The 24062-nt window shown below is 46.3% G+C and overlaps 1 protein-coding gene across 3 annotated transcripts in view; it reads left to right on the plus strand.

Annotated features, from left to right (window-relative positions):
• The window catches only part of FBXL20 (F-box and leucine rich repeat protein 20), a 391966-nt gene that overhangs the window by 263776 nt on the left and 104128 nt on the right, over nt 1-24062 (plus strand). For all 3 annotated transcript variants that reach the window (XM_069237456.1, XM_069237458.1, XM_069237457.1), the window contains exon 10: nt 11340-11470. In XM_069237456.1, coding sequence (XP_069093557.1) covers nt 11340-11470 — 131 coding nt within the window. The remainder of the gene's footprint in view (nt 1-11339; nt 11471-24062) is intronic.

Raw genomic sequence — 24062 nt, forward strand, 5'->3', positions numbered from 1 at the left:
CTCAGGCAGACGTCTCTTATCCTTATTCTAGTAGCTCCCACTTGGGCACAACAACCATGGTTCATCACATTACTTGAGCTTCTGGTAGTGCTACACGAGAAGCTTCCCCTCCACCTGGATCTTCTCAGTCAAAACAATGGAGAAGTCAGACATCCAAATCCAAAGGAACTCAACCTTGCGATTTGGCTCTTGAAGTCAAAGAATTTGGATACTTGAATAGTCCCCCTCCCCGCCAAATGCATGACCATTTTGAAGGAGACACGTATACCTACAACCAGAGCATGTGATGCCGCTAAGTGGAAAAGATTTGTTACCGCTCTAGCACGAAACTGCATAAAGGACAGGTAAGTGACCCCCTCCTCCCGGTCTAGCTCCTCCTTTAGGGAGGTGCACAGAGCTCTGCCAGGTGGCCAGTTGATTCTGCCATCTTGGAAGCGAGATGGGCAGAGGACCCTGGGAGCATCTGACTCGTTTAGCCAGGTAGGTGACGTCCCTGACCCCCTCTGATAGGCGAGTCACAGTGTGGGTCCTCAGGTTCGTTGAGCTAGACTCTACAAGGAACTCTCTGCAAGACATGTTCTGCTCCAGACCTCAGGAACCGCTGCTGGTCTGCTTTGGAACCAAAACATGTCCGCTTCTAGTGAGAAGGCTCCCATTGCAACATTGTTTCTCCGGATGCTGGAAGAATTCCCCAACATCCAAGGCTATGCATCCTCCAGGGTCACAAGGACTCTGTTTGCACCTGGAAGCACAAAGGAATCTTCCTTGGAGTGAAGGAGTCACTCCCCTACATCCGCAGGCACCTCAAGACAACGTTGACCGGCTGGTGGGGTCGGCTGTCCCTTGGACATTAAAAGACTCTGCATCACAGGTGGTGGGTCTGTGGCCTCCTCTTGGTCCTGCCTGTCTTCTGATCAACTTGGTAGACTGTTGCCCCCTGCTCCTGCCACTAGACCAGCACCCCTATGCACTGCGACTGTTGCTGTTGCCAAGGCTTGTTGACTCTTCCTCCAGTAGATCTTCAGGCGCCAAGAAGCCCTGTCCTCCAGCACTGTGCAGCTCAAAGATCAACCCTTGTCCTGCTACTGCTGCGATGTGGGACTTCTGTTTGTTGTGCTGCCGAGGCCTCCTTGTGACTCCCTCTGTTCATTGCCTGTGGGTCACTCGTGGGGGCTTCAATGACTTCTGCTGACCTTCCTGTGTGCTGAGGGCCAGCCCTGACTCCCATTCAAGGGTAGAGTCTCCTGGGCCTTGCTGGTCCCCAAAACTTTGCAAATACGTCTTCAGCTCCTGCTTGCATTTATGTGTACTAGTTGGTGACCTGGCTGGTCACGGACACTCCTACAATCCAGTGACCATCGAGGGACAGCTCTCTCCTATGAAAGAAGCCAGATCTACATATCAAGAGCGGTGGGCTTCTGTGAAGCCCTGTGCCTTAGAATGCAGATTTACCGGTCATCCTGTTGGGCGGGGTGTACTAACACCCCTGCAAGAGCAGGCTTTGTTTCTGTCCGCCCGAGAGCAAGGGCTCTCTCCTCTGGGGGTCAGAAACATTTCTGGTGGTGGCAGACTAGTTAAAACTAGTCGGCTAGCACACAGGTAAATGGTACATTTTTCAGGGGGCACCTCTAAGTTGCCCTCTGGGTGCATGTAGTAATACATCCATCACTGACATGCGTGAGGCTTATTTTCAGTGAAGCCATCATGTAGGTGGGAAGCTTGTTTTGACCAATGTCCAGCACTCGTACTTAAAATGGCTTCCCTGTCCACTCACTTTGTATAGGACACTGGCTATCTATATAGTGAGCTAAAATGGAGTACACTGTGCAGAGAGTCCAGTTTATCCCCAAAGATAGAAATAGATAGGTCTAGAGCTCTTTGTGGTAGTGTGGGCTAACCGCTAGGATTATCAAGGAGTCGAGTTAAGCATTTGTTGTGCTCACAAAGGCAATAACTGAGACACACGCACAAAGAATACATCCAAGACCAAGTTCGAAAAATAACAGTTGCTTTCATATATGATTTGAACCAAAGAACTTTATGATTAGGTAAGCAATTTTCAAATGAAAAATATTTTGCTGTTTCAAAAATCGGCAGTGCAATTTTCAGAGTCTTCAATGTTGACATATGGAGGGAAACAATGATGCTGTTTTGCAGGTAAGTACACAACTTACTGTCCTCGTCTTCAGGAGTTTAGACTAGCACCTGGCAAGGTTCAAGTTGGTATCCAAGGTGCGCGTACAGCGGCATGGGGGCAGCTCTGTGCAGAGGATGTAGTTGAGGTTGGTGCACAGGGTAAGTCAATGCAGACTGGGGGAAAAGTTTGAAGTGCTGCTCACAGGTAGGTACCAGAAGTGGCAGAGGTTGGTCTCCGTGCGTTAAGGTGAGCACTGGGGGAGCCACAAGAACATACACCCTCAGCATCACAGTGGTGGCCGGGCGCAGAGTGCCAACATGGTGTGGCCGGCCAATGCTTTCCGATGGAGACAGGGGGTAATTGCTGCAGGTCGCTATGATCAGGATGGTCGTCTTCAGAGTGCAGGTTTCTTTGAAGGTTGCAGGCAGGCCGGTAGGGCTGGGGCCAAATAAGTAGGTGTCTTCAGTCTTCTCTGCTGGCGACAGGTCCGGCTCTTCTAAGGTTGCAGGGATCTGAATACTGAATATAGGGGCATTACAGGGAGTGCCAGGGGATTGCCAGTGGGCTACTTACCTTTAGGGGGACTACACCTTTTCTATGACCACATCCTTTGAAAAGTGGCATAGCCCTAACCCTATTGGCCTAATTCCTTTCATGCAACATGGAGGAATTTAAAAAGTTGTCCTCTTCAGCTCATCCACCTTAGGTGTGTGGCTGTCATGAAGTAAGCACTCCTTCTAATTTACTTAATTTTCCCGCTTGTTCTGCTGCCAAAATTGGGGTGTGGAACTAGGGGCCAACCTCCTCCGCCATCTGGAGAGACCTGGGTTGCATTTCAAATGCAGCAAGGCCTTTCAAGCTCCTTCCCTGGAATGTCCCTCCTGCCTGGGAGAGAAGGTCACATCTCTGGCCATAGCAGGCCGTGGTTCTGAGCTTTCGAGAGCACTGGCTCTCACGTCAGGGGGCCATAACTTTGTCTAAGGTGGCTCTACTGGTTTTGACCAGTCAGTGCCCTTGGTAGGTTATGTATGATGCACCTCTAAGGTGCCCTCTGAGTGCATGTATTAGTAAATCCATCACTGGATAAAGTGAGGTTATATTAACACAAGATGTATCTTCAGTGAAGCCATCATGTAGCTAGGGAACTCTTAATGACCACGGTCCAGCACATGTACTTAAAATGGCTTCACTGTTCACTAACTATGTCTGAGAATTGACAAAGACATAGCTGGGGCACATCTGCTCATGCGGGTATGCACTCACAGGTAATATAATGCACCCTGCCTTTAGGGCTGTAATGCCTGCCAGAGAGACGTGCATATATTGCCAGAGAGACTTAGATATATTGCTGTAGTGTAACTGGACAGGGCACACGGGCTGTGTGCCATGATGTGTTTTCATTTTGGATCTGCACCAAGACACTCGGTCTTCAGAGGCAGCACTGGGTGCACCTAGGTGAGAGGGTCCCTGAGGGTGGCACAATCTGTGCTGCAGTCCTTAGGGGCCTTCCTTTAGTACCTCATGCCCTATGTACCAGGGGTACCATTTACTAGGGACTTAGTGACAACTTAAGGTTTGCCAATTGTGACAAATGACTGTGCAGTTTTAGGAAACAAGATCTGGCACTGGGGACCTGTTTAGCAGGGACCTAGTGCACTTTCAGTCGAAATTACACCAGACATCAGACGAAAAAGTGTGTATGGGGGGGGACTGGGGCGACCATGTCAAAAGAGGCACTTTCCTACGCTGTCTGAGAATCGACAAAGACATAGCAGGGGCATATCTACTCTTGCAGATATGTTCTCACATTTAATATAATGCACTCTGCCTTAGGGCTGTAAGGCCTGCTGTAGGGATGACTTGCTTATCTTGCATCCAGTATTTAGGGGACATGGCACACACACAGGGTGCCAAGTCATGTTTTCACTTTTAGCTGCACCACAACACTTAGCCTGCAATGGCTCTTGGAGGGTTGGGCCATTCTTCCAGGCTCCAACACCTCTTTTTCACCCTGAGCCTTGCACTGTGCCCTTGTCTTGACACACACCAGTTCAGGGATACCCAGCATGGCTGCATGGGTTTTGAGTTCTACCTCAGCCCATGCTGAGGACTCCAGGTAATTTCCAAGCAAACAGTCTACTGGGATAGCAGAAGAGACTACCACCTGTTTCAGGCCAGTGACCCCTCCCCACTCTTAAGTTACCATAGCCATGGGATGTACTTTAGTCTGATTGTCAGCGTTGGTGACTGGATAAGTTTGTCCAGTCAGGTATTGTCCTGGGGAAACCAGTTTGTCTGTCACCATTGTGACACTGGCACCTGCATCCCTCAGGGCTTCTACACTAGTCCCATTAATCTAGAGGTGCTGCCTGTATTTTTGCATATTAGGGGGCCAGGCAGCTAGTGTGGCTAAGTTCACCCCACCCTCAAAAACTAATGTAGCTTCAGTGTGAACCCTGATTTGCTCTGGGCAACACTGTTGATCCCACCTGGAGACTGGCTATTCCAGTGCTAACTGGAGTAGTAGTAGTAGAAGTGGAACCTTTCTTGGGACAGGCCTTGTCTCCAGTTTGGTGTCCCTGCTGATTACAGCTACGACACCAGGCCTTTTTGGGATCAAAGTTTTTACCCTTTTACCCAAATGAGAATTGTGAAGAGGCTTTGAACCCTCCCTCCTGGGCAGGCTTTTGGGGCCCTGTAGAAGACTCTTTACTTTTACCCTTGGATGTCTCAACACTCTTCCTGTGGGGAGTCTTTGTGACCCCTTTCTTTTGGTCACCCCCTGTGGAAGTCTTGGTCACCCTAGTCTTGACCCAATGGTCTGCCTTCTTTCCCAATTCTTGGGGAGAAATTGGACCTAGGTCTACCAGATGCTGATGCAGTTTATCATAGAAACAATTACTTAAAAGGTGTTCTTTCATAAACAGATTGTACAGCCCATCATAATCATTTACACCACTGCCATTAATCCAACCATCCAGTGTTTTGACTGAGAAGTCAACAAAATCAACCCAGGTCTGGCTCGAGGAGTTTTGAGCCCCCCTGAACCTAATCCTGTACTCCTCAGTTGAGAATCCAAAGTCCTCAATCAGGGTAGCCTTCATGAGGCCATAGGATTCTGCATCTTTTCCAGAGAGTGTGAGGAGTCTATCCCTACACTTTCCAGTGAACATTTCCCAAAGGAGAGCACCCCAGTGAGATTTGTTTACTTTTCTGGTTGCACAAGCCCCCTCAAAAGCTGTGAACCATTTGGTGATGTCATCACCATCTTCATATGTTGTTACAATCCCTTTGGGGATTTTTAGCATGTCAGTAGTATTTCTGACCCTATTTAAGTTGCTGCCACCATTGATGGGAGCTAAACCCATATCTTGCCTTTCCCTTTCTATGGCTAGGAGCTGTCTCTCCAAAGCCAATCTTTTGGCCATCCTGGCTAACAGGAGGTCATCTTCATTGAGGCTGCCCTCAATGCTTCCAGAGCTGTTGGACTCCCCTGTGGGAGAAGCAACATCTCTGACTATCACTTGTGGAGTCAGGGTTGGAGGAACCCTGGTCTCCCTAGAATTGGAGGTGGGAAGTTCTCCTCCACATCACTAGCTTCCCCATCTGTAAGGGTATCTTCAGAGGGGTTGTCTCTAGCAAACTCTGCCAAGAGCTCCTGGAGCTGTACGTTGGTAGGGTTTGATCCAGTTTTTATTTTCTTAATTCTGCAGACAGTCCTTAACTCTGACATCCTAAGATGTAGGTAAGGTGTGAGGTTGAGCTCCAACACTGTCTCTTCTGCAGTAGACATTATTTCTCTAAAAGTTGGGATACTTTTAAGAATCTAAAACTATCTCTAGAACTTAATCCAAACTTTTACAAAACATTTAAACTCTAAAAGAAGTGCTAACAGGGACTAACACAAGGCCTTAGCAGGACTATTAAAAATTTAGAAAAATAGCTCAAATTTCAAAAATCTGTTTCTAATGACACTTTTTGGAATTTAGTCGTGTGATCAGGTATTGGCTGAGTAGTCCAGCAAATGCAAAGTCTTGTACCCCACCGCTGATCCACCAATGTAGGAAGTTGGCTCTGTATATACTATTTCAAAGTAAGAAATAGTGTGCACAGAGTCCAAGGGTTCCCCTTAGAGGTAAGATAGTGGAAAAAAGAGATCATTATAATGCTCTATTTTGTGGTAGTGTGGTCGAGCAGTAGGCTTATCAGAAGGTAGTGTTAAGCATTTGTTGTACACACATAGGCAATAAATGAGGAACACACACTCAAAGACATACTCCAGGCCAATAGGTTTTTATATAGAAAAATATATTTTCTTAGTTTATTTTAAGAACCACAGGTTCAAGATTTACAAGTTGAAAGATATTTCACTCAGGTATTCTAGGAACTTTGAATAATCACAATAGCATGTACAGTTTTGGCAAAAATGGCAATAAGCTATTTTAAAAGTGGACACAGTGCAAAAATCAACAGTTCCTGGGGGAGGTAAGTATTTGTTAAGTTCACAGGTAAGTATAACACTTATAGGGTTCAAAGTTGGGTCCAAGGTAGCCCTCCGTTGGGGGTTCAAGGCAACCCCAAAGTTACCACACCAGCAGCTCAGGGCCGGTCAGGTGCAGAGGTCAAAGTGGTGCCCAAAACGCATAGGCTTCAATGGAAATAGGGGTGCCCCGGTTCCAGTTTGCCAGCAGGTAAGTACCCACGTCTTCGGAGGGCAGGCCAGTGGGGTTTTGTAGGGCACTGGGGGGGGGAGACAAGCAGGCACAGAAAGTACACCCTCAGCGGCACAGGGGCGGCCGGGCGCAGAGTGCAAACAGGAATCAATGGGTAGACCCGGGGGCCTCTTCAACGATGCAGGCAGGCACAGGGGGGTGCTCCTTGGGGTAGCCACCACCTGGGCTAGGCAGAGGGTCGCCTGGGGGTCGCTCCTGCACTGGAGTTCGGTTCCTTCAGGTCCTGGGGGCTGCGGGTGCAGTGCTGGTTCCAGGCGTCGGGTTCCTTGAAGCAGGCAGTCGTGGTCAGGGGGAGCCTCTGGATTTCCTCTGCAGGTGTTGCTGGGGGGGTCAACTCTGGCTACTCACGGGCTCGCAGTAGCCGGGGAGTCCTCCCTGTAGTGTTAGTTTTCCGCAGGTCGAGCTGGGTGCTTCGGGTGCAGAGTGGAAAGTCTCACGCTTCCGGCGGGAAACGTGTGGTCTTTAAAAGTTGCTTCTTTGTTGCAGAAAGTTGCAGTTTCTTGAACAGGGCCGCTGTTCTCGGGAGCTTCTTGGTCCTTTAGATGCAGGGTAGTCCTCTGAGGCTTCAGAGGTCGCTGGACCTTGTTGGATGCGTCGCTGTTGCAGTTTTCTTCGAAGTAGGGAGACAGGCCGGTGGGGCTGGGGCCAAATCAGTTGTCATCTCCGGCTTCACTGCAGTGCTTCAGGTCAGCAGCCCTTCTTCTTTAGGTTGCAGGAATCTATCTTCCTCGGTTCTGGGAGCCCCTAAATACTGAATTTAGGGGTGTGCTTAGGTCTGGGAGTGCAGTAGCCAATGGCTACTGGCCCTGAGGGTGGCTACACCCTCTTTGTGCCTCCTCCCTGTGGGGAGGGGGGCACATCCCTAATCCTATTGGGGGAATAGATGGAGGATTTCTAAAAGTAAGAGTCACCTCAGCTCAGGACACCTTAGGGGCTGTCCTGACTGGGGAGTGACTCCTCCTTGTTTTCCTCATTATCTCCTCCAGCTTTGCCGCCAAAAGTGGGGGCAGTGGCCGGAGGGGCGGGCATCTCCACTAGCTGGGATGCCCTGTGGCGCTGTAACAAAGGGGGTGAGCCTTTGAGGCTCACCGCCAGGTGTTAAAGTTCCTGCAGGGGGAGGTGAGAAGCACCTCCACCCAGTACAGGCTTTGTTCCTGGTCACAGAGTGACAAAGGCACTCTCCCCATGTGGCAGGCTGGCAAAAACTAGTCAGCCCACACTGGAAGTCGCGTATGTTTTCAGGGGGCATCTCTAAGATGCCCTCTGGGTGTATTTTACAATAAAGTGCACACTGGCATCAGTGTGCATTTATTGTGCTGAGAAGTTTGATACCAAACTTCCCAGTTTTCAGTGTAGCCATTATGGTGCTGTGGAGTTTGTGTTTGACAGACTCCCAGACCATCTACTCTTATGTCTACCCTGCACTTACAATAGCTAAGGTTTTGCTTAGATACTGTAGGGCCATAGTGCTCATGCACATATGCCCTCACCTGTGGTATAGTGCACCCTGCCTTAGGGGTGTAAGGCCTGCTACAGGGGTGACTTACCTATGCCACAGGCAGTGTGAGGTGGGCATGGCACTCTGAGGGGTCTCTAGGGTGGCATAAGACATGCCGCAGCCCTTAGAGACCTTCCCTGGCATCAGGGCCCTTGGAACCAGGGGTACCAGTTACAAGGGACTTACCTGGGTGCCAGGGTTGTGCCAGTTTTGGAGACAAAGGTACAGTTTAGGGAAAGAACACTGGTGCTGGGGCATGGTTAGCAGGGTCCCAGCACACTTTCAAATCATAACTTGGCATCAGCAAAGGCAAAAAGTCAGGGGGTAACCATGCCAAGGAGGCATTTCCTTACACTGACCCAGACAGACAATCCACAAACAGGCATTTTCTTGCTTATACCATTCTGTGAAACTGCCTATTTTCTAAAAGTGGTATTTTCAAACAGACAATTTAAAAACCAACTTCACTAAAAGATGTATTTTTAAATTGTGAGTTCAGAGACCCTAAAATCCACATTTTTATCTACTCTCAAGGGGAATCTGCGCTTTAAGGATATTTAAAGGCAGCCCCCATGTTAACCTATGAGAGAGATAGGCCTTGCACAGTGAAAACCGAATTTGGCAGTATTTCACTGTTAGGACATATACAACTCACTAGTATATGTCCTACCTTAAACATACACTGCACCCTGCCCATAGGGCTACCTAGGGCATGCCTTACATGTAGTAAAGGGGAAGATTGAGGCCTGGCAAGTGGGTACACTTGCCAAGTCGAATTGGCAGTTTAAAACTGCACACACAGACACTGCAATGGCAGGTCTGAGTCATGTTTACAGGGCTACTAATATGGGAGGCACAACCAGTGCTGCAGGCCCACTTTTAGCATTTGATTTACAGGCCCTGGGCACTCCAGTGCACTTTAGTAGTAAATCAAATATGCCAATCATGGATAAACCAATCAACAGTACAATCTCTATAGGGAGCACTTGCACTTTAGCACTGATTAGCAGTGGTAAAGTGCGCAGAGACAATAAACCAGCAAAAACAGACCTAACAAAATAGGAGGAAGAAGGCAAAAGGTTTTGGGATAACCCTGCAAAAAGGGCCATTTCCAACAAGGGCTATTAGAGGGCCCTTTCACAATACAATGATGCTTCAGTGAGAAATGTGTTTAATGTACTCTTAAGGGTCATCAGGGGCACTTTCGTGTGATACCACCCAAAATACCACCTTTTATTTTTGCAATGACAACTATGGAATTATTTTAAATACAGGGAGTGCAGAATTATTAGGCAAATGAGTATTTTGACCACATCATCCTCTTTATGCATGTTGTCTTACTCCAAGCTGTATAGGCTTGAAAGCCTACTACCAATTAAGCATATTAGGTGATGTGCATCTCTGTAATGAGAAGGGGTGTGGTCTAATGACATCAACACCCTATATCAGGTGTGCATAATTATTAGGCAACTTCCTTTCCTTTGGCAAAATGGGTCAAAAGAAGGACTTGACAGCCTCCGAAAAGTCAAAAATAGTGAGATATCTTGCAGAGGGATGCAGCACTCTTAAAATTGCAAAGCTTCTGAAGCGTGATCATCGAACAATCAAGCGTTTCATTCAAAATAGTCAACAGGGTCGCAAGAAGCGTGTGGAAAAACCAAGGCGCAAAATAACTGCCCATGAACTGAGAAAAGTCAAGCGTGCAGCTGCCACGATGCCACTTGCCACCAGTTTGGCCATATTTCAGAGCTGCAACATCACTGGAGTGCCCAAAAGCACAAGGTGTGCAATACTCAGAGACATGGCCAAGGTAAGAAAGGCTGAAAGACGACCACCACTGAACAAGACACACAAGCTGAAACGTCAAGACTGGGCCAAGAAATATCTCAAGACTGATTTTTCTAAGGTTTTATGGACTGATGAAATGAGAGTGAGTCTTGATGGGCCAGATGGATGGGCCCGTGGCTGGATTGGTAAAGGGCAGAGAGCTCCAGTCCGACTCAGACGCCAGCAAGGTGGAGGTGGAGTACTGGTTTGGGCTGGTATCATCAAAGATGAGCTTGTGGGGCCTTTTCGGGTTGAGGATGGAGTCAAGCTCAACTCCCAGTCCTACTGCCAGTTCCTGGAAGACACCTTCTTCAAGCAGTGGTACAGGAAGAAGTCTGCATCCTTCAAGAAAAACATGATTTTCATGCAGGACAATGCTCCATCACACGCGTCCAAGTACTCCACAGCGTGGCTGGCAAGAAAGGGTATAAAAGAAGGAAATCTAATGACATGGCCTCCTTGTTCACCTGATCTGAACCCCATTGAGAACCTGTGGTCCATCATCAAATGTGAGATTTACAAGGAGGGAAAACAGTACACCTCTCTGAACAGTGTCTGGGAGGCTGTGGTTGCTGCTGCACGCAATGTTGATGGTGAACAGATCAAAACACTGACAGAATCCATGGATGGCAGGCTTTTGAGTGTCCTTGCAAAGAAAGGTGGCTATATTGGTCACTGATTTGTTTTTGAATTTCAGAAATGTATATTTGTGAATGTTGAGATGTTATATTGGTTTCACTGGTAATAATAAATAATTGAAATGGGTATATATATTTTTTTTTTTAAGTTGCCTAATAATTATGCACAGTAATAGTCACCTGCACACACAGATATCCCCCTAACATAGCTAAAACTAAAAACAAACTAAAAACTACTTCCAAAAATATTCAGCTTTGATATTAATGAGTTTTTTGGGTTCATTGAGAACATGGTTGTTGTTCAATAATAAAATTAATCCTCAAAAATACAACTTGCCTAATAATTCTGCACTCCCTGTATTATGTTGTGTATACCTTGGGATCTTGCAAAGATAGTCATTTATGCGCCTGCGCTTGATATCATAGTGTGTGTCTCATTGCGATCTGGAACCCTACCTCTGCAGTTATCAGTCTTTTGCATTTCACTCAGTTTTTTTTGTTTACAGCAAATCACAGATGATGGTTTGATCACTATATGCCGTGGTTGTCACAAGCTGCAGTCGCTGTGTGCCTCAGGCTGCTCCAATATCACAGATGCTATTCTGAATGCACTGGGACAGAACTGCGCAAGACTAAGGTTAGTTAGTCCTGTTGTGCTATGGATGAAAGAGGGGTGTGTATTGTGCTACGTGCGCATTTCAGGATACACTGACTGTATAAGAGAGTTATAACTTGAATGAATGCTACGAAGAAGCATGCTTGAGTGCTAATAATGTTTGTATCGTGTGTAGTTGTATATCACATGCTTGACACACTCCTGCCAATTTAGTGTTGGGTGTGGTGTTACAAGGTGTTTCTCTTCCAAGTATTAGTTTTGGTTGTGAGGTTAACCCTCATAGTAACCCACAGTGCACCAGGCCAAAAACTTGATCTCCACGGGTTCGGGCTTTCTTCTCATGCTTCAGGACCGTCTTGCTGCAGTCATCCTGTGTTCGACTTCAGTGACTGGAATCACCTTATACAGCACCGGAAGAACTTCTATAACCAACAAAGCTTTGAATTCGACTGGGACTGGAGGGTTTCAGTACCAGTTCTTGAATTCCTGTGCAGGGGTTGTGGAGAACACAACCTTCCAGCTTTGCCCCAAGAACAACTCTGTTGAGTTCTTTGGTTGGATTATCACCTGGTTTGCAATATTTGATTACTTTTGGATCAGGAGAAATCGAGCTGTTCATCTTGTCGTGCTTCAAAACATTAACACTGTTCACTAAAGATGAAAATTTCAGTGGACACATTATAAGATGGAGTGTAAGAAACGTACAGGGCCAGCACCAATCTTTTGATCATAAGAAATTGAGGGAGCATACATGGAAGCAGAAGGCTATTCATATTCAGCTGGGTAAACCACATAAGGCTCCCAAAATACTCTTCGTAGAGGATTCGGACTACCAGGAAGAACAGTCTTTGGAGGCCCCAGTGAAAAATGTGTCTAGGGAACAGATTACACTGAAGACATAGACACCTCAAACACTTTTTGACGACTGATCGTTTGATTTTCAGCATTGACAAGAGTCTTGAGCCTTGGCTCAGCACTGCTCTGGAGGGAGTTGGTTTTCCAGCCTCGAGCCTATTGGGCACAGAAAGCTCCAGAAAAAGTCAAGGACTTTGAGCTTTGAAGCCTAGCCACACATTTTTGACCAGAGGCATTGAGGCGCCACCATCAGTGCTGAAGTGGACACTGAAGTCAAAAGTTGACTCGAAATGGATCTCGAGGCTAACCTCAGTGCTGACTGACACAACACCGGCTGTTGAGCTCTCCGAGCAATATGATGTTGGGCTAAGAAAAATCTATATGCTAGCTCGGTCTCCACAACAGGAGGCAGATCCAAAGCATCTTACGGAAAGGAAACACATTTGAAGCAACGTTTACTGAGAAGCTGCAGTCGTTTTATATACCAAAGAACAATGCAAGTTTGATGGCATATGTGGCTGTAGATACACATGCTCTGCATTCTCCTGCTATTTAGTGTTGGGTCCAGAGTGTTACAAGTTGTTTATATTTGAAGAAGCTGTTTTTGAGTCATGGGTTCGAGTGACTCCTCCTTCTCAGTGATACTGCTCCTGGTCATCGGGTCTTTTGTTAGATTATTTTCTCTCGCCGTCTGGTTCGGATGTATAATTTTTTGCTCAGTCTTCGACTTGCTCCAACCTGAGACTTTCTCACCGTCATTTCTATATTTGACGATATTGTACTTTGGATCATGGTTTCTGTTCGCACATCGATCTTTCTGTCTCGTCCGGGCCTGTTTGGGCTGCACATCCTTACTCACATACTCGTGGTGGCGAAAAGAATGTAATCCTGATGGAACAGACACTGTTTCGATTCTGTCCCTGGTGCCACTCGAAGTACCCTTATGCCAGCCATCGGGTGTGCAACCTGTGCCTCTCACCGGATCTTCAAGAGGCTACTTGTGAGGCATGTTGATTGTTTCGATCCAATAAAACTCTTCGAGACCTACAAGCTCGCAGGTTGGAGATTGCACTTGGATTTCCATAAGGCACCCCGGATAATTTCAGGGAAGAACATGTACAGGCGGAGCCAGAACAGGAAAAAGCCATCTCCATCCAAGATTCGGATTCCGAAATGCAACCCGAAAAAAGTCCCTACTGAGGTCACAGGACCACCACTGCAATCAAGCCACGGTCGGTCTCGGAAATACGGTTTGGCTGCCCCACCTACCGGCCGTGCCCTGAAAATTATGAAGACTGCTACTGTATCTTCAGCATCAACCTCATCCACTTTGGTCTGACCTTCTATCGGTAAACAGTCGGCACAGACTGCACCTGCTTCGTGCCGAGACTCTTTGGGACCAAGTTCAGCGCTGAAAAAGGTCCATTGACCGAAAACTTCAGCTCCAAAATATAAAGACCATATTACTTCAAAGCCTTTGGACTCATGCCACTCTTCCTCCATGCCCTCACCTTTTCAGCCCGTACTTGAGACTATGGGCGCTAGACCGCACAGGCTATACATTCAAAAAGGCACAGGCCAAATTGTAGCTTCCTCTATTGTGACTTTTGAAAGGAAGCTAACTTTTCTGGAGGCAGTGGACACCACGTCGCCTTCTTAAAAGATTTCTAAGGAGAAGTCACTGTTTTGCGCCAGAGCAAAAGCCGGCGGTTCCTGATTGGTGCAAACTAGATTATGCAAGGAGGGCACCAAATGTGCCCTTCAAAGCAGTCTGGTGGTGCTCAGATGCCTCTGGACCCCTGGACTCTGTGCACACTGTAGCTCATTTTGGTATAGTATATACAGAGCAAAGCTTCCTGCAGTACACACCAAACAATTACTTGACTTACTAAAGATTTTTTTAGGCAAAGGGGGCTACAAGGTGTGGGATTCACATGTTATCCACATTGATAGGCATTTTCTGAGTGCTTGATCTGGAAAAGTACAAACTCAGGATTCATAACACAGTGGTCAGCGTTGACTTTAATAACACAAATGTATTTCTACACCAACAAGCCTTTTTTTTATAGCAGCATCAGAGTAATGAAAGATAGGGGGGAAAACATAACTTTTTTAACTTGTACCATGCAGTTTACATGCATATTTTTGATGGCAGTTTATAGCTCACTGTGCTAGATTACGATTGTAACTTATGTACTGCACATTAACAAAAGAATGTTTGTGGTAAAAGCAGTAACCCACTGTGCTATGCACCTAAAATACTGTTCTCTCGTAGGGGATTTCCATGTATAGTCATAAGCACTGAATAGTTCCGCGCGCCTGCGGGGACCCCGGAGCACTGGTGTGAAGTATATTCTTAAGTGCAAATACCAACCCTTTGAAAAAAGGTTTGTCAAAAAACACTTAAGAATAACACTGTGCAGCCTATGTGAACAGCTACACGGGCCAAATTGTTAAAAGAAAAAACAGTTATAGTGTAAATTCACGTTTAAACATCTATTTATTTTATAAATATATTAACAAATACATTCTCATATTTTATTTACACCTCTCATGAGAATAAAACAATGCAGGGCAGTGTAGCCCATAGGCTGCCATTATACAGAATGAAAATAGAGCTGTGCCTTTAAGAAAGTAAAGTCTTCCTGTTTCCCATCATGCACAGCAAAAGGCAGTTGCCTCAGTTCTTTTTTCCGGCTCCTGACAGGACCCTGAAGCATTGAGCTCTACCTCACAAAGTTTTTTGTGACAGAAATTCATTTAAAATCTTTTTGAATTTCAATTTCACTCGACGTTTTTAACATTGAGTGATCATTTCCTACTAGTTTCTGTTAAATTCTGACAGAATTTTGAGGTTTTTCTAGTTTAGAAATGCCTTCACTTTTTGACAAATGTCCTTCTTGTGGCAGAAAAAAGGCTAAAACAGATCCACATAGGGTCTGCATAATTTGTCTTCCATCCAGCCACAAACCAGAGTCGTGTGACATCTGTAAAACCTTCTCCAGAAGAACTCTTCGTGATAGGGAGAAAATCCGACTTCAGGCGAGAGAGGACAGAAGAAAAAGTGGCCATTCCACCACAGAGCGAGGAGAAGGTCAGGCTTCTACGAGGGCTCAATCTGTTTCCTCTATAACTCCTACCAGACCTGCTGAAAATCGGCACAGGTCTCCGACGAGGTCGAAACAGGGAACGGCGCCAACATGTTCGCCGTCGAAGAGTGGTTCGCCAGCGAGAAAAAGACATTGTTCGCCGTCGACAACCATTTCGCCGTCGAGACGACGGGGATACACTACGTCGAAAGGATCTGGGTCGCCGTCGACACGGCGAAGACATTCCACGTCGAGGAGATCTGAGTCAGGCTCGCCGTCGACAAGGCGAGGACGATCGACGTCGAGAGAGAGTACTCGCCGTCGGAGACGTTCGCCGTCACCACAACGACGTCGAGGGTCGTCGTCGAGGGGGTTCTCCACGGCGAGAGGAATCGACGTCCAGAGGTCGCCGTCACCGTTCTTCGACGTCGAGGAGTGTGTCAACGTCGAGACGACAATCAAAGAGGCCTAGAAGGGTTTGAACAACATCGGAATCCTCGGCCTCACTTATCCTGCTTCCAGCGTCTCCACAGCTCTCGCCTCAGCAGTCGCCGTTGCCGCAGACACCGGTAACACCTACGGCTCCTCTTCCGGCTCCTCCTTCAGAGTCTGTTCCGAGGACTCCAACGCGATCTGTAAGGCGTTCCGGACATTCTTCTAGACGTTCTTCTTCCTCTCGGCACCATCGTCATGAATCACGACAGAGATCTCAGCATTCACAACATAGACCTTCTTCTTCGTCTACACGGGACTACTCTCCAACCCTATCGGACTCACTGTCCCCGAGAGTGTCCCCCATAGACGATGTGAATACATTCCAGGAGGTCTTGGTGCGAGGGGCAACTAAACTGAATATCCCGCTGGCGGTGCCGGCTCCATCGACGTCAGTAATCTTCGAGACCTTGCATCACAGGACATCTTCAAGACCTTTGCTTCCACTGGTTCTAGGTCTTATTGAACCGGCAATGGACATTTTTCTTACACCGGCTGCAACAAAGTCTGCTCCTTCCAGACTTATTAAAAAATACCTTCCACCAGAACAAGATCCTCTATTCTTGAGGTCGGACCCAGTACCGGACTCGGTGGTTATAGTGGCAGCAAAGAAATTGCATTCTACGTCACCGTCTTCCTCTTCACCTCCAGATAAAGAGAGCAGAAAGATCGATGCTGCAGGAAGAAAAGTATGCTCTACTGCATCCATCACCATGAAAGCAGCCAGTGCCACTGCTCTATTAGGGAGATATGATCGAGCCCTCTGGGACTCTGTACTGCACTTTGCGGAGCATCTTCCTAAGGACAAAAGGGAAGATTTCCTGGAGGTCGTGGGCGAAGGAGCTATGGTTTCTAACCAAGTTATAAGTGCTGCGGCGGATTCTTCGATACTATCCGCACATAACTATCCTCACGGAATAGCGCTCAGGAGACATGCATGGCTGCAACTTACATCGCTTAAACCTGAAGCACAGCAGAGAATAAAAAATTTACCTTTCTCAGGCTCCACTTTGTTCGGCTCTCATGCCGATGACGACATGGCCAGAATGAAGTCTGAGCTGGATACCCTGAAAGCAGTAGGCATGGAACGACCGAAAGAACAGCGAAGGGTATTCCGCCCATATCAACGAACACTGTTCACCCACAGGTATCAGACTCCACATTGGATGTCTTCACGTCCCCAGCAACAGCAACAGCAGCAGCATCATAGGGGGTTCTCCACACAGCGAAGGTCGACAAGGGGTCGTTCAACACCTCAAACTCAGGCAACTCGACAGGCCTCCGCGTCGAAGCCCTGAATCTTCGCTTCCCCCTCCTCCGTTATCCACTCCGGTAGGGGGAAGTATCTCAAATCATCTGGACGAGTGGCTACGCATCACAACAGACGCCTGGGTATTGAATATTGTGAGACATGGTTACGTTCTCAGATTCACCAGTCCTCCACCATCTGTTCCACCCAAAACAACCAGCCGACACCTCGAAGCTCTTCAGTTAGAAGTCACCATTCTATTACAAAAAAGAGCCATAGAACCCGTCCCGATCAGCCAACAAGGGAAGGGGATTTATTCTAGGTATTTCCTTGTGCCCAAAAAAGACAAGCAAGAGTTTCGTCCCATTTTAGATCTAAGGACAGCAAACAAGTGGATTCGCAAAGAGAAATTCAGGATGCTATCCTTGCACCAAATTTAGTCGTCAGGGCGTCTGGCTCTGTGCAATAGACCTTTGCGACGCTTACTTTCATATTCCGGTGACCAAGAAACATCGAAAATTCCTAAGGTTCACCGTCGGAAAACATCATTACCAATTTGCGGTTCTGCCCTTCGGCCTCAAATCAGCGCTGAGGACTTTTCCAAATGCATGGCGGTGGTAGCCGCCCACTTGAGGAAACATCGAATATTTGTCTACCCCTATCTAGACGATTGGCTCATAAAGGCCTCCAGTTATCTAGAGGCACAACAACATTTCAAATGGACTCTACAGCTGTTGCAGAAGCTAGGTCTTCAAGTAAATCTCCTGAAATCCACAGCAACACCTGTTCAGAGGTTGCATTACTTAGGGGCCATTATAGAGACCAATCTAGGAAAGGTGTTTCCTTCGGAGGAACGACGATTATCGATTCTCCAAAAGTGCAAACAACTGCAAGAGACTCCACAGACCACTGCAAGAGTAATAGCTTCTCCACTGGGCTCGATGGCGTCTTGTATCCATCTCGTTCCCAATGCTCGCCTCCATATGAGACCATTACAGGAAAACCTGGAGGATCAATGGAGTCAACTAATGAACGAATGGGAAAGCAAAGTCCTCCTTTCTCCCCACGCCCTACAGTCCCTCAAGTGGTGGTGTCTACCCGACAATCTCTTGGTGGGGATTCCGTTCCAACATCGGCCTCCAGCTCAAACCATCGTAACAGATGCGTCACTGCTCGGATGGGGAGCGCACATGGAACATCTTCGAGTCCAAGGCAAGTGGTCACAGAAAGAGAGTCTCTATCATATCAACCTGCTGGAGCTTCGCGCAGTCCACCTTGCGCTCAAAGCTTTCCTTCCCTCTCTGAGAGCGGAAACTCTCCTTCTCCAGACGGACAACGTGGCCACTATGTACTACGTAAACAAACAAGGAGGCACCAGGTCCAGGATTTTATCCAGAGAGGCTCAGACAATCTGGCATTGGCTTCTAGCCAGGAACATGTCGCTAGTAGCAACTCACCTGCCAGGCATCCAGAATGTTCAAGCGGATGCTCTCAGCCGCGTAATGGACGAGAACCACGAGTGGGTTCTACACGACGACGTCGTTCATTCCATTTTCGCACTATGGGGTACCCCCTCTATAGATCTATTCGCAACCCCAGAAAACAAAAAATGCCAAAACTTCGCCTCCAGATATTACCATCCAGGGACACTGGGGAATGCCCTGTGGATAAGCTGGTCAGGAGCATTTCTTTACGCCTTTCCGCCGCTTCCCCTGATTCCGGCGGTCCTCCAGAAGTTATCCAATGCTCAGTCCAAAATGATCCTGATTGCTCCAGAATGGCCACGCCAATGGTGGTTCCCAGACCTTCTTCACCGGTCACTCAAACCACACATCAGGCTCCCTTATCGCCCGGACCTGCTCACGAAGTTCAGAGGGCAGATGTCCCATCCCAACCTCTCATCGTTGAGTTTGGCAGCATGGCTCCTGAGCTAGTGCAATATGGACACTTGAACTTACCTCAGGATTGTATGGAAATCCTGAAAGAAGCAAAGCGCCCTTCCACACGATCCACTTATGCAAGCAAGTGGAAGAGATTCTGCGTGTGGTGCTTAGACAACAACATTGACCCGATATCCTGCGGAGAGGAGTCCATTCTGCCACACTTGTTAAGTTTGGCAAAATCGGGCTTACAATTGTCATCAATAAAGGTACATTTGGCGGCTCTAACAGCATACAGAAAGAGCCCCTCACAAACTTCCTTTTTTCGAATCCCAGTTATTAAGGACTTCCTGGAGGGTTTAAAAAAGGTTTTTCCTCCCATTAGAAGACCATCTCCTCCATGGGAACTGAATGTTGTCCTATCGCGTCTGATGCTACCTCCATTCGAGCCAATACATAAGGCATCACTTCAGCATCTCACATGGAAAACTGCTTTTCTAGTGGCAATCACTTCAGCGCGTAGGGTCAGCGAAATCCAGGCCCTTTGCGCTCAAGAACCCTACACGGTTTTTCATTCTGCGAAAGTGGTAATGAGAACTCATCCAAATTTTTTACCTAAGGTAGTCTCCGACTTCCATGTGAACCCAACAATTTCATTACCGACTTTCTTTCAAAATCCAGCTACTCCTGCTGAGAGAACTCTGCACTCTCTGGATGTAAAGAGAGTCTTGAAATTTTACTTGGACAGGACAAAAAGCTTACGGAAATCACAACAGCTTTTTATTAACTATGGCCCAGTTAGAACAGGGTTGGGCACGTCTAAACAATCTTTATCCAGGTGGATTGTTTCATGTATAATGTTATGTTATCAGTTAGCAAACAAATCCCTTGGTGGTAGGCCAAAAGCCCACTCTACTAGAGGGAAGGCAGCTACTGCAGCCTTGATGAGAAATGTCCCTTTGGCAAAAATATGCAAGGCTGCCACTTGGAAGTCGGTCCATACCTTTACTAAGCATTACTGCCTTGACACAGACGCTAGGGCAGATGCGCAGGTTGGACAGGCCTTGCTCAAGAATTTATTTGCATGATTCATGTTTTCTCAGTATTCTTCTGTCTACTCCACCGCGGTTATGGGGATGGGCTTGCTACTCTATTCAGTGCTTATGACTATACATGGAAATCCCCTACGAGAGAAGGAATGGTTTCTTACCTGTAACTCCAGTTCTCTCGTAGGGGTATTTCCATGATAGTCATAAGCAACCCTCCCTCCTCCCCGGTGGAGTTGACATAGAACATGAATATTATCGAGGTTGGTACTCCAACAAATGTTTTGTTTCTTCATGTCAGGTTACAAGCCTCCAAAAAAGAACTGAGGCAACTGCCTTTTGCTGTGCATGATGGGAAACAGGAAGACTTTACTTTCTTAAAGGCACAGCTCTATTTTCATTCTGTATAATGGCAGCCTATGGGCTACACTGCCCTGCATTGTTTTATTCTCATGAGAGGTGTAAATAAAATATGAGAATGTATTTGTTAATATATTTATAAAATAAATAGATGTTTAAACGTGAATTTACACTATAACTGTTTGGCCTGTGTAGCTGTTCACATAGGCTGCACAGTGTTATTCTTAAGTGTTTTTTGACAAACCTTTTTTTCAAAGGGTTGGTATTTGCACTTAAGAATATACTTCACACCAGTGCTCTGGGGTCCCCGCAGGCACGCGGAACTATTCAGTGCTTATGACTATCATGGAAATACCCCTACGAGAGAACTGGAGTTACAGGTAAGAAACCATTCCTTCTTTGACATGCATACTACACGTTCTTTGCAGCAGGCATAATAACTATCTGTTCTACTTTAGACGAGACAAAACTGCCACTAGAGAAAACACCCATCTCTATCCAGCATGTACGTTAATTACCAGAGTTATCTTGATACTTTTATTTTTGTCTGAAAACTGCTGAATACACAAATAACTTGCAATGCTTTTAAAACTTCTCACAAATGAAGTAACAAATATAAAAGCACAGGCCCAGCTAGAGAAGTGCCTTCCTGCCAAACCAGGCCTTGAGATGCCTGCGGACCCCCTGGCAATTTGTCATGGACCCCTGCAGGTCAGTGGACCACAGTTTGGGAACCGCTGTGCGAGGGTTTTCAGCGCACGATGAAACTGTTAAAAGCAATACTACAAGCCCCACAGTGCACATTGGCATTGGTTGAAGATAACAAATATAGATAATGGTATCCTCTGTCCTACTGCCAAAGTGCAGAGTTGTGAAATGCAAAATAAAAGTTAGTTTCTGTCTTTGTTTTTTCTTGCAGGCAATGAATAGTTAAACAGCCATTTGGGGTGAGAGGGTAATGATGCCTTTCAGATGCAATTGCAAGCATCTCACTGTAAATCGGCAAATATTAACACTTCCTAGAAAACTTTCAGTGTGTGTCATTTACCAGAGCAATGCAGGCAGCAACAGTAAGACGTGACTAAAGACACTTAGACAATGTCCTGTCGTTCTAGAATGTAGTGTGATTTAGGAGTGCTACACCACTACTGTGAAGCACCCTGCTTGAACCAGTACAGCAGAGGCTACATGTGCTGCCCTGCGAGGGCCGCCAGTGAAACACAGCATTCCCTCTAAGCTCAGTTGGAGACAACAGAGAACCTATGAGGCCTGCTATCTACAAGATTGTGTAAGACATATGCCTTTGGCAACCCTGTTCTGGAACACAGGTAATTCGTCAGAACAGGCGAGGGAGAGACCAAATAGTGCCAGCAGCAAACACCAGAGAAGGAGCTGCAAGGGCTACATTAGGCCTGAGCAACAGTATATCAGGACAAACCAGACTTTATATATGCAGATCAGACTGGCACAGTCCTATGAAATTTAAGTCTAAAATGGGAAGGAGCTCATAAACCTTACAACTAGAATAAGGAAATAAGCTAATCATGTATATATGTATGTGTATTTTTTGCTCTATTGCAAACCTAGCCAAAAGGCAGCAGAACTCCGTACATGGTAACAGACTAGCATAAAGTCAGTGAGTAATATGAGAGCTAGCTGATTTGTGGAATGTTAATACCCTGTTATGTAGTGTCCTTTAAAGAGGTGCATCTTCAACTATTTTTTATTGGAGTAGTCCTAATGGGTACAGGGATATTTTTCCAGATTCTGGGTGCATAGATGGAAAAGGCCTGCTGCCTTGTTTATTTTTGTATTTTTTTTTTATTTTTACAATTTGTAGTCTGATAGTGTCCTAGCTGTAGATGTGCTGAGAACCACTATAGATGGTGAGCTTGCCTGCAAGATAAACAGGGGTGCTTTTGGGTGCTGTTCATTATGGCTTTTTTAAATGGTGCTGCTAGATTTGAAGATGGTGCGGCTGTCAAGGGGAGCCAATGAAGTTCCATCAGGATGGGGTGATGTGATCATATTCCTTCAGGCCCCAGAAGAGACATGCTGTGCATTTAAGATGCCCTTGAAGGCTTGCCAGTGTTGAGTGTAGGAGGCCACAGTGTAGGGTTTTATTGTTATGTGAAAATAGAACAGCTTAAACAGCTGTTCTGAAGTCGCTTTCTGGAAGAGACTGTATCACATTTAAAAAAAAAAATTATTGGAGTTTGCACCAAGCCGTTTTTATTAAGTTTCGCCTGTACAGAGCTTGTCAGGTCCCCCAGGCACTAACGTTTCCTTTTGCTTAGAATTGGCTGGCTCCCACCTGGCCCCTGCATCACTCTTTTCGATGCTTACTATTGGTCAGCACCTCCTCCTCGCCTCCATCTTCCTCCTGGCTTTGTGTCTTTGTGCTGTCCTGCAGTGGAGCCTGGACCAAGTACGACTTCTGTTGCCCAGTGTCCTTACACGTATGCTTTTCGACATGCATTGCATGTCACTGCAGTCTCTCTCCTTCACTCCAGCTGAAAAAAAAGTGCTGTGACGCGGCCAGTATTAAGTACATCATAGTACTTTTTTATTTTTACAGTACTGTATTTTAATCTCATTTCATGTGCCGAAACCAGGATCATTTAAGAGGAACCTCACCTCAGGCACACTTTATCTTTTCATGCAGTTTGATCGATACTGGAGTAGAAAGGCGAGTGTTGCCTTTGACAGGTGAAAATACACTTTCTAACCCCATTTTCCACCTGATTTTTGAAAAGCGTGCTTAATATTCCTTAATGTTTAGCCAACAGCATCGAAACACTGCATTCCTCCTGAAGTCAGCAGTGCTCTTCTAGACCTGGCAGCTTTTGCATCTTTTTCATTTCTTCTCTCATTGCCAATATGTTTAGACATGGAGAGGGAAAAATAATGTGGCAGACCACGGTTCATTTAAACATGGACGAGGGGTACACTGTGCAGACTTAACTTAACTTGAAATGGTTTGTTCTATAGACAGTAGAAAGTGTATAGTCACACTAAAATGTGTAACTAGAGCAATTGAACTTTAGTGATTCAGCTTTGCAGAGTAGTTGGCTTACTTATGGGTTTTCATCCCCTTGCCACATATATTATTATACAATCTGTTGCGTAAGCTGCAGATTTCAACCAAAAATGGGCTGTAACTCAAACGGATCAAAAGCTACAAAATAAAATAAAACTCGTGCTCCAAAACAGCGACCGTCACTGCAAAAGTTAACTGGTCACCTTTCGATGAATGGTTCCCGTATTTAGGTATTCAGGTATTCTTCTGTCACTAAAGAGGTGAAACATTTACCAAGACTGTCTTCATAGTCCTCATTGAAGAACTGCAGAATCACTTTTTTCCCAGCGAGAAAGAATCATTATATATTTAACTGGCATTCCAACAAGCTGGAAATAGTGATTTCTTCTTTGTCATGAACTTTTTCATTATTTGTGGAAATTCATGTTATCTTGCAGGCACAATACTCAGTGCACAGGTTTTATGATGAAAGCAAGCAGAGTACAGAAAAATCCCAAACATTTGACTTCTCATTTTTAGGTTTCGTCTGTACAGCGCTTGCGCACTGCATGTTGGGTTTTGCCCGTTCAATGCTCGTTAGGTTTTGCAAGCATAGTGCTTGC

This window comes from Pleurodeles waltl, chromosome 6, assembly GCF_031143425.1.
Source record: "Pleurodeles waltl isolate 20211129_DDA chromosome 6, aPleWal1.hap1.20221129, whole genome shotgun sequence".
NCBI classification, from domain to species: domain Eukaryota; kingdom Metazoa; phylum Chordata; class Amphibia; order Caudata; family Salamandridae; genus Pleurodeles; species Pleurodeles waltl.